Source organism: Stegostoma tigrinum, chromosome 17 (genome assembly GCF_030684315.1).
Source record: "Stegostoma tigrinum isolate sSteTig4 chromosome 17, sSteTig4.hap1, whole genome shotgun sequence".
In the NCBI taxonomy this organism is placed as follows: Eukaryota; Metazoa; Chordata; class Chondrichthyes; order Orectolobiformes; family Stegostomatidae; genus Stegostoma; species Stegostoma tigrinum.
Genome location: NC_081370.1, coordinates 10,236,984 through 10,250,097, shown reverse-complemented (window position 1 = coordinate 10,250,097; position 13,114 = coordinate 10,236,984). Strand labels below are relative to the sequence as shown.

The following is a 13,114-nucleotide window of genomic DNA, read 5'->3' as shown; positions in this document are numbered from 1 at the left end:
TATGATGTTGTGCCTACCTACTATCTCACTCTAAGATCAAACTTACCTGCAAACCCTACATTTTACTATCATCCATTTGCCTATCCAGGAGGCACTTAAATATCCCCAATGTATCTGACTTCACTACCACAGCTGGCAATGCTTTCCACGCACCCACCATTCTGAGTAAAGAATCTACGTCTGACATTTCCGCTATACCTTCCTCCAATCACCTTAAAATTATGCCCCCTTGTTATAGTCATTTCTGCCCTGGGAAAAAGTCTCGGGGTATCCACTCTATCTATGCCTCTCATCATCTTGTACACCACTATCAAGTCAGCTCTCATCCTTCTTCACTCCAATGAGAAAAGCCCTAGCTCCCTCAACCTTTCCTTAAAAGACCTGTCCTCCAGTCCAGGTAGCATCCTGGTAAATCTCCTCCACACCCTTGCTAAAGCTTTCACATACTGCCTATAATGAGGTGACCAGAACGGAACACAATATTTCAAGTGTGGTCTAACTAGGGTTTTGTAGAGCTGCAGCATAACCTCACTGCTCTTCAACTCAATCGCCCTGCCAATGAAAGCCATACACCATACATCTTCTTAACAACCCTATCAACTTGGGTCACAACTTTGAGGGGTCTATGGATGTGCACCCCAAGATCCCTCTGTACCTCCACAATGCCAAGTATCCTGCCACTACCCTGCATTCAAACTCAAGCTTCCAAAATGAACCATTTCACACTTTTCTGCTTTGAATTCCATACGCCACTTCTTTGCCCAGCTCTGCATCCTGTCAATGTCCCACTGCAACCTACAACAGCCCTTCACACTATCCACAACTCTACCAACCTCCGTGTCATTGGCAAACTTACTAACCCACACTTCCACTTCCTCACCTAAGTCATTTATAAAGATCGCAAACAACTGAGTTTCCAGAACAGAACCCTGCGGAACACCACTGGTCACCGAGCACCAGGCTGATTACTTTCCGTCTATGACCACCCTTTGTCTTCTATTGGACAGCCAATTCTGCATCCAGACAGCCACATTTCACTGAATCTCATGCCTCATTACCAAATACCTTGCTAAAATCCATATACACCACATCCACTGCTCTACCTTCATCAATGTGTTTTGTCACATCCTTAAACAATTCAGTAAGTTTTGTGAGGCATGACCTGCCCCCCACAAAGCCATGCTGACTATTTCTAATCAAAAAATGCTTTTCCAAATAATCATAAATACTATTTCTCGGAATCCACTCCAATAATTTGCCCAGCACAGAAGTAAGACTGACTGGTCTGTAATTCCTAAGACTATCCCTATTCCCTTTCTTAAGCAAGGAATAACATTTGTAACCCTCCAATCATCTGGTACTACTCCAGTGGATAGTGAGGACGCAAAGATCATTGCCAAAGGCACAGCAATCTCTTCCCTCATTTCCTGTACCAACTTTGGGTATATCCCATCTGGCCCAGGGGTCTTATCTATCCTCATGTTTTTCAAAATTTCTAGCAAATCCTCCTTCCCAACATTGACCTGTACGAGCATATCAGCCTGTTTCACACTGTCCTCACAAACTACAAGGTCCCTCTCACTGGTGAATACTGAAACAAAGTATTCATTAGGGACCTCCCCTACCGCCTCCGACTCCAGGCACAAGTTCCCTCCACTATCCCTGATCAGCCCTAGCCTCACTCTGGCCATCCTCTTGCTCCTCACATAAGTAAAGAATGCCTCAGGATTTTCCTTAATTCGATTCACCAAGGCATTTTCATGCTCTCTTCTAGCTCTCCTAAGTCTATTCTTCTGTTCCTTCCTGGCTACCTTGTAACCCTCTACAGCCCTGTCCAATCCTTGCTTCCTCAACCTTAAATAAGCTTCCTTCTTCCTCTTGATTAGATGTTCCACATGTCTTGTCTTCCAAGGTTCCTTCACTTTACCATCCTTTCCTTGCCTCAGTGGGACAACCTATCCAGCACTCGCAGCAAAGATATACCAAGATATATTTTATGAATAAAATACATTTTGATATTAAAAAAATTAAGCTTAGTCTTTGGTGAATACCGGACTTTGGTGAGGACGGTGACCAGCAATGAAGTAAGGCAGTTGGAGGAGAAGTGAGCTACCACAACTGCTGAAGGCACAAGGGTAAAGGAGAAGTAGAAAGAAATTGAACTGTGAAGTCAAAGCCAGGAGGTTAGCGAGTGGTGGGAGACTTATAAGCAGTTTTTCTTTTCTCTCATTTTCTCTTGGCTTTGCTACTAGTGTTAAGTTAACTTAAGGATTAAGTCATGGCAGAAGATCCCAGACCTGTGTAATGCTCCCCCTGTGCAATGTAGGAATTTAGGGGCCCATCTGATGTCCCAGACTTCTTCATGTGCAGGAATTCTGTCTAGCTGTACCTCCTGTCTGACCGCTTGATAGGCTTTGGAGCTGCAGCTGGATTCACTTCGGAGTATCCGTGATCACGGATAGCATGTTCAATAAGTTGGTCACACAGTAGCTAAACATTACTGAGGGAGATCAAGAATGGGTGATCTCCAATCAGAGGAAAAGCCGAAAGGCAATGCAGTTCCCTGCAGTCATCTCTGTGCAAAACCGGTATACCGTTTTGGGTACTACTGGGGAGATGGCTTGCTAGGGAAAGGCGGCAGCAGTCAGGTTCATGACACCATAGCTGGCTCTGCTGCACAGGAGAGCAGGAAAAAAAAGTGGCACAGTTACAGTGATAAGTGATTCAATTATAAGGGGAATAGATAGGCATTTCTTCAGCCACAAAAGTCCAGGAAAGTATGTCGCCTCCATGATGCAAGGGTCAAGGGTATCTTCGAGCAGCTGGAGTACATTCTGGTCAAAAAGGGTAAACAGCCAGCTGTGGTAGTGCACACAGGCCCAAATGATAGAGATAAATAAAAAGGATGAGGTCCTACAAGCTGAATTTAGGGAATTAGGAGTTAAACTAAAAAGTAGCGCCTCAAAAGATATTAATCTCAGGATTGCTTCCTGTGCCACATGCTAGAGTAAGAATGACAAGATGAATAAGACGAATACACAGATTGAAGGAAGGTGCAAGAGCAAGGGATTCAAATTTCCTGGGGCACTGGAACCGATTCTGGGGGAGGTAGGACCAATATAAACTGGACAGTCTGCATCTGGGCAGGTCTTCAACCAATGTCCCGAGGGATTGGTTGTGAGTGCTGTTGGGGAAGGTGTAAACTAATATGGCAGAGGGTATGGGAACCAGTATAGGAAGTCGGAGGGAAGTAAAGTGGAGACAGAAACAAAGGAAAGTAAGAGGGATTGTGAAAGTGGTGGACAGAGAAAGCAAAAACAAAAATCAAAAAGGGCACGTTACATCATAATTCTAAAAGGGCAATGCATGTCAAAAAAATGAGCCTGAAGGCTCTGTTTCTCAATATAAGGAGCATTTGTAATGAATTTAACTGTGTAGACAGTTATTAATTGATAGGATGTAATTGGGATCACAGAGACCAGGGTTCAGGGTGATACAAGTATGGAAACTCAACATCCAGGGGTATTCAATTTTCAGGAAAGATAGATGGAAAAGAAAGGGAGGTGTGGTGCAGTTGCTGGTTAAGGAGGGGATTAATACAATACTAATGGAGGACATTAGCCTTAATGATATGGAATCTGAATAGGTGGAGCTGCAGAACACCAAAGGAAAAAGAAACATGAGTGGGAGTTGTGTACAGATCACTAAACGGTAGTTGTAAGGTTGGCATCAAACAGAAAATTAGAGATGAATGCAGTTATTATATGTAACTTCAATCTGCACATTGACTGAATTAACTAAACAGGAAGTAATGTGATGGAGGAAGATTTCACGTAGTGTATGAGGGATGGTTTCCTCGACAAATATGTGAAGATGTGGAGATGTTGGTGTAGGACTCGGGTAGAAAAGGTCAGAAATCACATGATACCAGGTTAAAGTCCAACAGGTCAATCTGGAAACACAAGCTTGTGTCAAGGAACCAACTAAGAGCAAGCCACTCTAGACTGGGTATTGTGTAATGAGAGGATTAATTAGCAACTTTGTGGTGACAGATCTATTGGGGAAGACTGACCATAATATGGTAGAATTCTTCATTGAAATGGAGAGTACCAGTTAAATCTGAGGCTTGGGTCCTCACCTTAAATAAAACTGACTTTGATGATATGAAATATCAATTGGCTAGGTTAAGCTGGCCAAGGATACTTAAGGGGTTGATGGTGGATAGGCAATGGCAGACATTTAAAGAACACATGGATGAACTTCCAAAATGGGATATCCCTGTTTGGCATAAAAGTAAAGGAGGGAAGGTGGCTCAAAAATGGCTTACATGGGAAATCACGAATAGTGTCAAAGCCAAAGAGAAGGCATATAAATTGGCCAAAAAAGGCAGCAAACCTGAGGACTGGGAGAAATTTAAAATTCAGCAGAGCAGGTCAAAGGGTTTAATTTGCAAAGGGAAAATAGAATACAAGAATAAGATTGTGGAAAACATAAAAACTGTGAAGGCAAAAAGTCCAGTGAAGACAAATGTAGGTCCCTTCAGATAGAGTCAGGTGAATTCATAAAGGGCAGCAAATAGATGGCAAACCAGTTGAACAAATACTTTGGATTGGTCTTCATTAGGGAGGACACAAATAACCTTTCAGGAATGCTGTAGGACAGATGATCAAGCATGAAGAAGAAACTGAAGGAGATCCTCATTAGTCAGGAAATGGTCTTGCAGAAATTCTTGAGATTAAAACCTGATAAGTCCCCAGGGCTTGAAGATTGCTTAGGAAAGTGGTGCTTAAAATAGTGGACAAATAGCTAATCATCTTCCAGCATTCTATTGACTCTGGAAGAGATCCAATGGCCTGGAATATAGCTAATGTAACCCCACATTTTTAAAAAAGAGGAGGGAGAAAGAACAAGGGGAATTATAGGCTGGTTAACCTGGCTATCAGTGGTGGGGAAAATGCCAGAGTCAATTAACAAGGATGTAATAACTCGCATTTGGAAAATGGTGACAGGATTGGTTCAAGTCAGCATAGATCATTAAAGGAAAATCATGCTTGACAAATCTTCTGGAATTTTTTGAGGATGTGACATAGCTTACCCTGTCTGTCTCAGTCTAAGGAGAGTGGTATAAGGGGATAGAATTTTAATTACAAGTGTTATATGACAACGGTCTAGTTCCCTGTCATAAATAATAATGCTGCTTTAGAGCAGGAACCTGGTCCATGCCTTCTATTAAGCAGGGTCTAAAAATCAGGTAAAAACTCAGTGAACTATGAATGCTGCATAAATCAGAAACAAAAATAGAAATTACTGGAAAAGCTCAACAGGCCTGGCAGCATCTGTGAAGAGAAATCAGAATTAATGTTTCAGATCAAGTGAACCTTCCTCAGACCTGATGACCTTTTCCAGGAATTTCTGAAAATCAGGCAAATCGGGGAACTTTGCATACTTTTAAAATCTCTAATTTTTGTGACAACACTGGGTATGGTGGAGCCTGATTTTCAGCAGCCTATCTCAGTGAGCCATAATAAGATTTACCCCAATGGTTTCACAGATTAGGGATTCCATCTACAAGGTTGAAGATGCCTAGGTTGCTCTCCTTGGAGCAAAGAAAATCAAGGTCACATTTGAGGACTTGTTCAAGGTGAGAATAGGTTTCAACATAGATACTTGGATGGGCATTGAGCACTGCAGCTGATGGGACTTAAGTTAATTAATAAACCGAGAACATAAAGTTAATCTCAGTAATGATTCCCCTTGCTGTAAAACCCAACTGGTTTACTAATGTCCTTTTGGGAAGAAAACCTGCTGTCCTTATCTAGTCTACGTGTGATCGATAGCAATGTAAATTACTCTTAACTGTCCTCTGAAATGGCTTAGAATGCTACCAGTTTAACAGCAATTAGAATTTGGCAACAAATAACAGATTTGTTAATGACTAAGTATCTTATTACAGAATAAAGAGAAAAATAAATGCCTGCTCCCTCTGAACCATTTCAGGAGACCAAGTTTGTGAAGGACACAAAAGACCACCAGAAATATGAGAGATAATGGGAACTGCAGATGCTGGAGATTCCAAGATAATAAAATGTGAGGCTGGATGAACACAGCAGGCCAAGCAGCATCTCAGGAGCACAAAAGCCAAGCACCAGAAATATGAAGCCACTTGCCAGTGAATACTGGAAAGGTTGCATGAGTGACCTGGCAGTTTTTCTGTTAGTTTAGAACACAGACAAATTGCCCTATAATGATCCTATTGGAAGCAAGACTCTCACAGTAGGCCAACCTAGCACACAAAACAGTTATTTGGCTGGTGTAGAATGAGTAGGTGTTGTTACCAAGCCTCTGCTTCATTGTGGCTGCTCAAATGTGGTGTGAATGGTTAAAGTAGGAATATGCTGTGAAGATAACAGCTATTTGTCAATCCAATGTTGTGTGCACAATTACAGAGCAACTGCACATTCAGGGAGCAGTAAACCCTTGTGGTATAGTATATCTCCTACTCACTTGTGACAACTGCAGGGAAGTCTGCATTCAGTGAATGGTTTCCTGTACTATTGTGAATTTCACCAAACCGGCAAAGGCAAGTAGCCAGTCCTCCTACTTGTTTCTGGTTAAGGAGTGGGCAATTAAGTCCACTTTACAGACATACAGCACTTAACAGCAGTGTATCTAGTTAGCAGTGTTGTCTTTTCATATACATCAGCTGAAGTAAACATTGAGGGCAGCACGGTAGCTCAGTGGTTAGCACTGCAGCCTCACAGCACCAAGGACCCGGGTTCAAGTCCAGCCTCAGGCGACTGTCTGTGCGGAGCTTGCACATTCTCCTTGTGTCTGCATGGGTTTCCTCCGGTTTATTCCCACAGTTGAAAAATGTGCAGGCTAGGTGGATTGGCCATGCTAAATTGCCCGTAGTATTCAGGGGTGTGTGGGTTATAGGGGGATGGGTCTGGGTGGGATATATCAAGGGGAAGTGTGGACTTGTTGGGTCGAAGGGCCTGCTTCCAGACTATAGGAAATCTAATCTAATTTTAACAGCTACTGGCAACAGTTGGATGAGGTGATACACTGGTCCAGGCTGAGGTTGGACGGAACAATTAGAACTAGGTTTATTGTCACTCATATTCAAATACAGAAGTATAGAAGTACAGTGAAAAGCTTACAATGTCACTACCTCATGGCACCATCCTAGGTACAAAGTACCTGGATACTAAATAGAGAAATAAAAAAAGTTACATTACCTTTCAGCGATTCATAGAATAAGTTAGAAAGTAAATAAAATTAAAAGGATAAATATTGCAATAGAGTTGCGCAAGGTGCTTCCACATGTGGTCTGACTGGGCCTGCACCAGTACCCAGTTCAACATCCATCCCCATTTCACTCTGCTCCACACCTCCAGCTGCCAACAATTGTCTCAATACACATGGTATTTATGGAGCCATATTCGAAACCCCCTAGACGCCACTTTATCCTCAGCTGCCCCTCAATACTCTCTCTGTTTATGCTGTCTAGTTCTAGACTCTCCCTCAAGGGGAATTAACCTCTCCACATCTACCCTGTCAAGTCCACTAATAAGAATTCTGGTATGTTTCAATTAGGGGACCTCTCATTCTTTTAAACTCCATTGAATACAGCAAAAACTACTCAACCTCTCTTTGCAAGACAATCCCTCAAAATCTGGGATCAACCAAGTGAATATTCTCTGAGCTGCCCCCAACACCAGCACATAATTCCTTAGATAAGGGGATCAAAAATTTTCATATATTCTGAGCATAGTCTAACTAATGCCTTGCATAGTTGTAGCAAGACTTTCCTGTTTTTATATACTATTCACTTTGACAAAAGGCCAACATTCTACTTCCTACCCTATTATCCACTAAACTTGGATGCCAGATTTTTTCTGGTTTATGCACAGAGTCCTGAATCCTTGCTGTATTAGAACAAAGAACAAAGAACAAAGAAAATTAAAACACAGGAACAGGCCGTTTGGCCCTCTAAGCCTGTGCCGATCCAGATCCTCTATCTAAATCTGACGCCTATTTTCCAAGGATCTGTATCCCTCTGCTCCCTGCCCATTCATGTATCTGTCTAGATATATCTTAAATGATGCTATCGTGCCTGTCTCTACCACCTCCACTGGCAACGCATTCCAGGCACCCACCACCCTCTGCACAAAGAACTTTCCACGCATATCTCCCTTAAACTTTTCCCCTCTCACCTTGAAATTGTGACCCCTAGTAATTGAGTCCCCCACTCTGGGAAAGAAAGCTTCTTGCTATCTATCCTGTCTATATCTCTCATGATTTTTTAGACCTCAATCAGGTCCCCCCTCAACCTCCGTCTTTCAAATGTAAATAATCCTAATCTACTCAATCTCTCTTCAGAGTTAGTGTCCTCCATACCAGGCAACACCTGATGAGCCTCCTCTGCACTCTCTCCAAAGCATCCACATCCTTTTGGTAATGTTGCAACCAGAACTGTACACTGTATTCCAAATGTGGTTGAACCAAAGTCCTATACAACTGTAACATGACCAGCCAACTCTTGTACTCAATACCCCGTCCAATGAATGAAAGAATGCCGTACGCCTTCTTGACCACTCTGTCCACCTGCGTTGCCACCTTCAGGGTACAATGGACCTGAACACCCAGATCTCTCTGTGCATCAATTTTCCCAAAGGCTTTTCCATTTACCGTATAGTTTGCTCTTGAATTGGATCTTCCAAAATGCATCACATCACATTTGCCTGATTGAACTTCATCTGCCATTTCTCCGTCCAACTCTCCAATCTATCTATGCTCTGCTGCATTCTCCGACAGTCCCCTTCACTATCTGCTACTTAGGGTCGTCTGCAAACTTGCTAATCAGACCATCTATACCTTCATCCAGATCAGTTTCACAAAGTCTTTGTTCATTTAAGTAGTACTCAGCTCCTCCATTCTTTCTGCCAAAGTGCATACCCTCACATTATCCCACATTATCTATCATCAATCACGTTTTAGCTCAATTATTTAACCTATTTATATTCCATTGCAGACTGTCTATGGTCATCTTCATCACTTGGCTTCTCACTTATTTTTCATTCACAAACTTAGCCAGCGTCCATTCACTTTTTCTCATCCAAGTCATTAATAATTAATTGTGGACCACCATTGATCCTTTCATAGTCCACTCCTGGTTGTTCTGTCCTAATTCCTTTGTAATTGATGTGATTTAGGTTTATCACAATAATTTTCAACACAGCTTTCTCCCTCTGTAGAGGGAACGCTAAATTCTATAATACTATGGTCACCATTTTCTAGGGAATCTTTCCTCGGAGATCATTTAGAAAATCTGCCTCAGTTCACATCAACAGACTCAAAAGAGCCTAATCCCTGCTGGATTCACAAAATATTTTCTAGGAAACAGTCCTAAATACACTCTGTAAATTCTTTCTATGGCACCTTCTGCCAGTTTAATTTTCTTAATCTACAAGAACATTCAAATCAGTCATGACTAATGTAGTGTCTTTTTGTAACATGCCCTCATTATCTCCTGATTTGTTCTCAATCTTACCCTTAATATTGAGTTCACAACTTTGATCTGCTCGTAATCATGAGTATGTAATGACTATAAGATCATTCTAATTAACCGGTATTTTGGCATTAATTCGTTTATTTTTTTTCCAATTTCCATGTGCATTCAAGGGAATGGCTATTGATTTTGCCTTTTTACCACTTCTTCCACTTTGATCCCACTTCTTGCGGTTTTATTATGTTTCTGTACTCTGTCCCCCTCTGCGTGTAATTAACCAAATAGATGACTTTTAAGGCTACCATATCATTTTACCATGTAAGCATACATTTCCATCTCTCAAACCCTTCTCTGCTACTACCACCCCCAAAATCCCACCTGTTTTGAAGTCCTCAGAACAAACTTAGTTATTTGATTTGCCAGGACACTGGTCCTAACATGGTTCAGGTGAAGTCCATTCCCACCAAAACAATTTTCTTCTACCTCAGTATTGAAACCAGTACTCTATGAACTGAAATCCATTCCAACCACACCAATCTTCGAGCCACACATTTAACTCCTTGATTTTATTTAGCCTGTGCCAGTTTGCCCATGGCTGAGGTAGTAATCAAAAGATTATTTACATGGATCAAAAAAGGTGTGATATTTTCTGGAGGCAGGGTATCTCCCCCACCAACAGTAAAGTTGTTACTTAGGTTCTAAAAACTCAGTAATAAGGCTGCTATATTCTCCAAAATAAAAAAAATACCTCATAATAATCTGTGGGATCCACCCTACAATGACACTGTCCAAAAATGCTGGATTTATTCATCAGTATGGAACAATGTGACTCAGCAAACATACCTGCAAAGACAAATTGTATTATTTTGTTATTGAATTGTTATGTGGCCATAAATACAAGTACAAATATCAATGGAGCTGCTCCTCACCTGGACATCCTTGAATGCATTTTGAGCAATATGTTAGTCACATGCAGCAATGAACTAGATTTAAGCAGGAATTACCGTCGATCTTAGGAGCTTGATGTGCTCAACTCTCTCAACCTCCGTTCCATTGATGTATATGGAGGCGTGTTCTCCTTTTTACTTTCTGAAGTCAATGATCAGTTGTTTTGTCAAGATTGAGAGAGAGACTGTTATTATTGCACCACATCACAAAAATATGTACTTTTTTTTATTTGCTAAGAACTCACTTGTAGTTAATTAAGGCTCTTCTTGTGGTCCAATTCAGCTCAACAACTCTCAATCCAGCTAGCATTTACATGATCTTTGTTTCTTTACACAGTGCATGCAGAATTACAGGATTCCACAGATGATCCCAATTTACCATCACATTCTGACCTTGGACACTGTCATCAAAAAAACTTGGTACTGCTAACTTATTCCTGGGTCCTTTCTGGGACAGTGGTACAATAAATATTGATCTGTGGACTGCCTCGCTTCTTGGATTGGTATAGTTTAAGCTTGACCTTGCTACCAGACAATGGCATGAGTCATAGTCAGTCCTATGTCACTCAACTACAGATGAGGATTGTTTTGCTGGTGAAGATGATGTCTAGCTAATGCTAGTGTTATCAGCATAGAACAAATTATGATATAGCTTGGCTGAGAATAGCTGTTCACCACATAGATTCCATGGTTAACAGAAAAGTTCCAGCATTCTCTTGCCAATCCCCTGGTGCCCTACTTTTAAAACTCAACTGATGCAATTACTAGACAAGTCAAATCCCAGATTGAAATTTGGTTTGATAGATCATTTTTATTTTTTGCTTTAATGAGGTGATCTCTGATAGAAATGTGAACAATGCAGTAGGTTTGGTTTTAACAATAAAACAGAAGATTGCTTTGCAAAAGAAATGAAGATGTGGTGGAATAAACTAAATCACTGTCACGACCCACTGGTGTAGTATGCTAGAAATAAATATTCCCGGAGTCGCAACAAATGTGAAAAGATGTAATTATACTATCCAATTTATCTAACTTACAAACACACCTCAAAAAAGTATGTGGCACCAAATTTGTGTACTTAATCAGAAAAAAATCCCTATTTATTATGGATAGATTGCCTTTAACTAACAGTAACAAAACATTATGAATTACTAATTTAAAACTTGATAATTCTAACGCTTCTTCATTACACAGACACACAAATTGACATGCACATAAAGACAGTTTTTAAGTGATTAACAAAGAAATGAATCAGTTCAGTAATGCGAATCTGGATGACAAGAATTGATGAATGGTTTTAATTTGATGACTTTCAGTTTTCTTCAATCCTTTTTAGGTCACTTGCTGAAGACACTAGGTCGTTTGCAGCAAAGTACAGCCTTTCAGATACTGCTTGAGAACTAATCCTTTGACTATGTGTAAGGCCTTCTATATTCTTCTTTCGGCAGAGCCGTAGAAAAAGCAGTTACAGGTAAACTTTGGTTAGAACAGCTGGAAGGATCTGAATTTTCTGGTACCTTTCACACAGGAGGGAGACAAGCTACATCTTGATACTTTTCCTTCAGAAGTGAGGTTCTGTTTGCTGCTGTTGCTTACTCAGAACCAGTCTCCTTCTCAGAGGCTAATCTCAATATTGTTATTAAGTGGAGTTCTCTCACATCCACCACATTGGTCAATGGAAAGCAAAACAAACCGTGTCCACAGGACCATAAGATATAGGAGCAGAAATTAAGCCACTCCACCCAACGAGTCTGTTCTGCAATTCAATCATGGCTGATAAGTTTCTTAACCCTGTTCTCCCAAAACCTTTGATCCCCTTGACAATAAGAACTTATCTGTCTGTGTCTTAAATATACTCAATCACCTGACCTTCAGAACCTTCTGTGGCAATGAATTCCATAGATTCACCAATTTCTGGCTGAAAACATTTCTCTTCATCTCCATTCTAAAGGGTCTTCCCGTTACTCTAAGGCTGTGCTCTCAGGTCCTAGTCTTTCCGGCTAATGGAAGCATCTTCCCAACATCCACTCTCTCCAGGCTGTTCAGTATTCTGAAAGTTTCAATTAGATCCCCTCTCATTCTTGAAAACTCCATTGATTTACAGACACAAGGTCCTCAAACGTTCCTCCTTTTTTCTTACCTGGGATCATTCTCATAAATCTTTCTGGATCCACTCCAGGGCTAGCACATCCTCCCTGAGGTATGGAGACCAAAACTACTCACAAAACTGTGATCTGACCAGAACCCTATAAAGCCTTAAAAGTACTTCACTGCTTTCACATTCTAGTCTTCTCGAAATAATGTCAACATTGTATTTGTCTTCCTAACTACCAATGCAACCTGCAAGTTTACCTCAAGAGAATCCTGGACTATGACTGCCAAGAATCCCAACAGTGTGGAAACAGGCCCTTCCACCCAACAAGTCCACACCAACCCCCACAGCATCCCACCCAGACCCATCCCTCCAAAACATACCCAATCCACACATCTCCGTGCACTATGGGCAATTTAGCACAGTCTATGTGAATAAACCTTATCTTCGCAAGTCAATGGTTTAAGAAGATCTGGCACTTCCTTCTCAACGAATCTCCAACCAGGTTCTACATTCTGGTGCAGCTTTTTAGTCACCACTGTGCCTTCCTTTACCATTTTAACA

General features: G+C 41.2%; 1 protein-coding gene across 1 annotated transcript in view; it reads right to left on the bottom strand.

The window, feature by feature from the left end:
- The window catches only part of LOC125459471 (mucin-6-like), a 210,458-nt gene that overhangs the window by 52,374 nt on the left and 144,970 nt on the right, over positions 1-13,114 (bottom strand). The window contains exon 16 of the mRNA XM_059652220.1: positions 10,260-10,354. Coding sequence (XP_059508203.1) covers positions 10,260-10,354 — 95 coding nt within the window. The remainder of the gene's footprint in view (positions 1-10,259; positions 10,355-13,114) is intronic.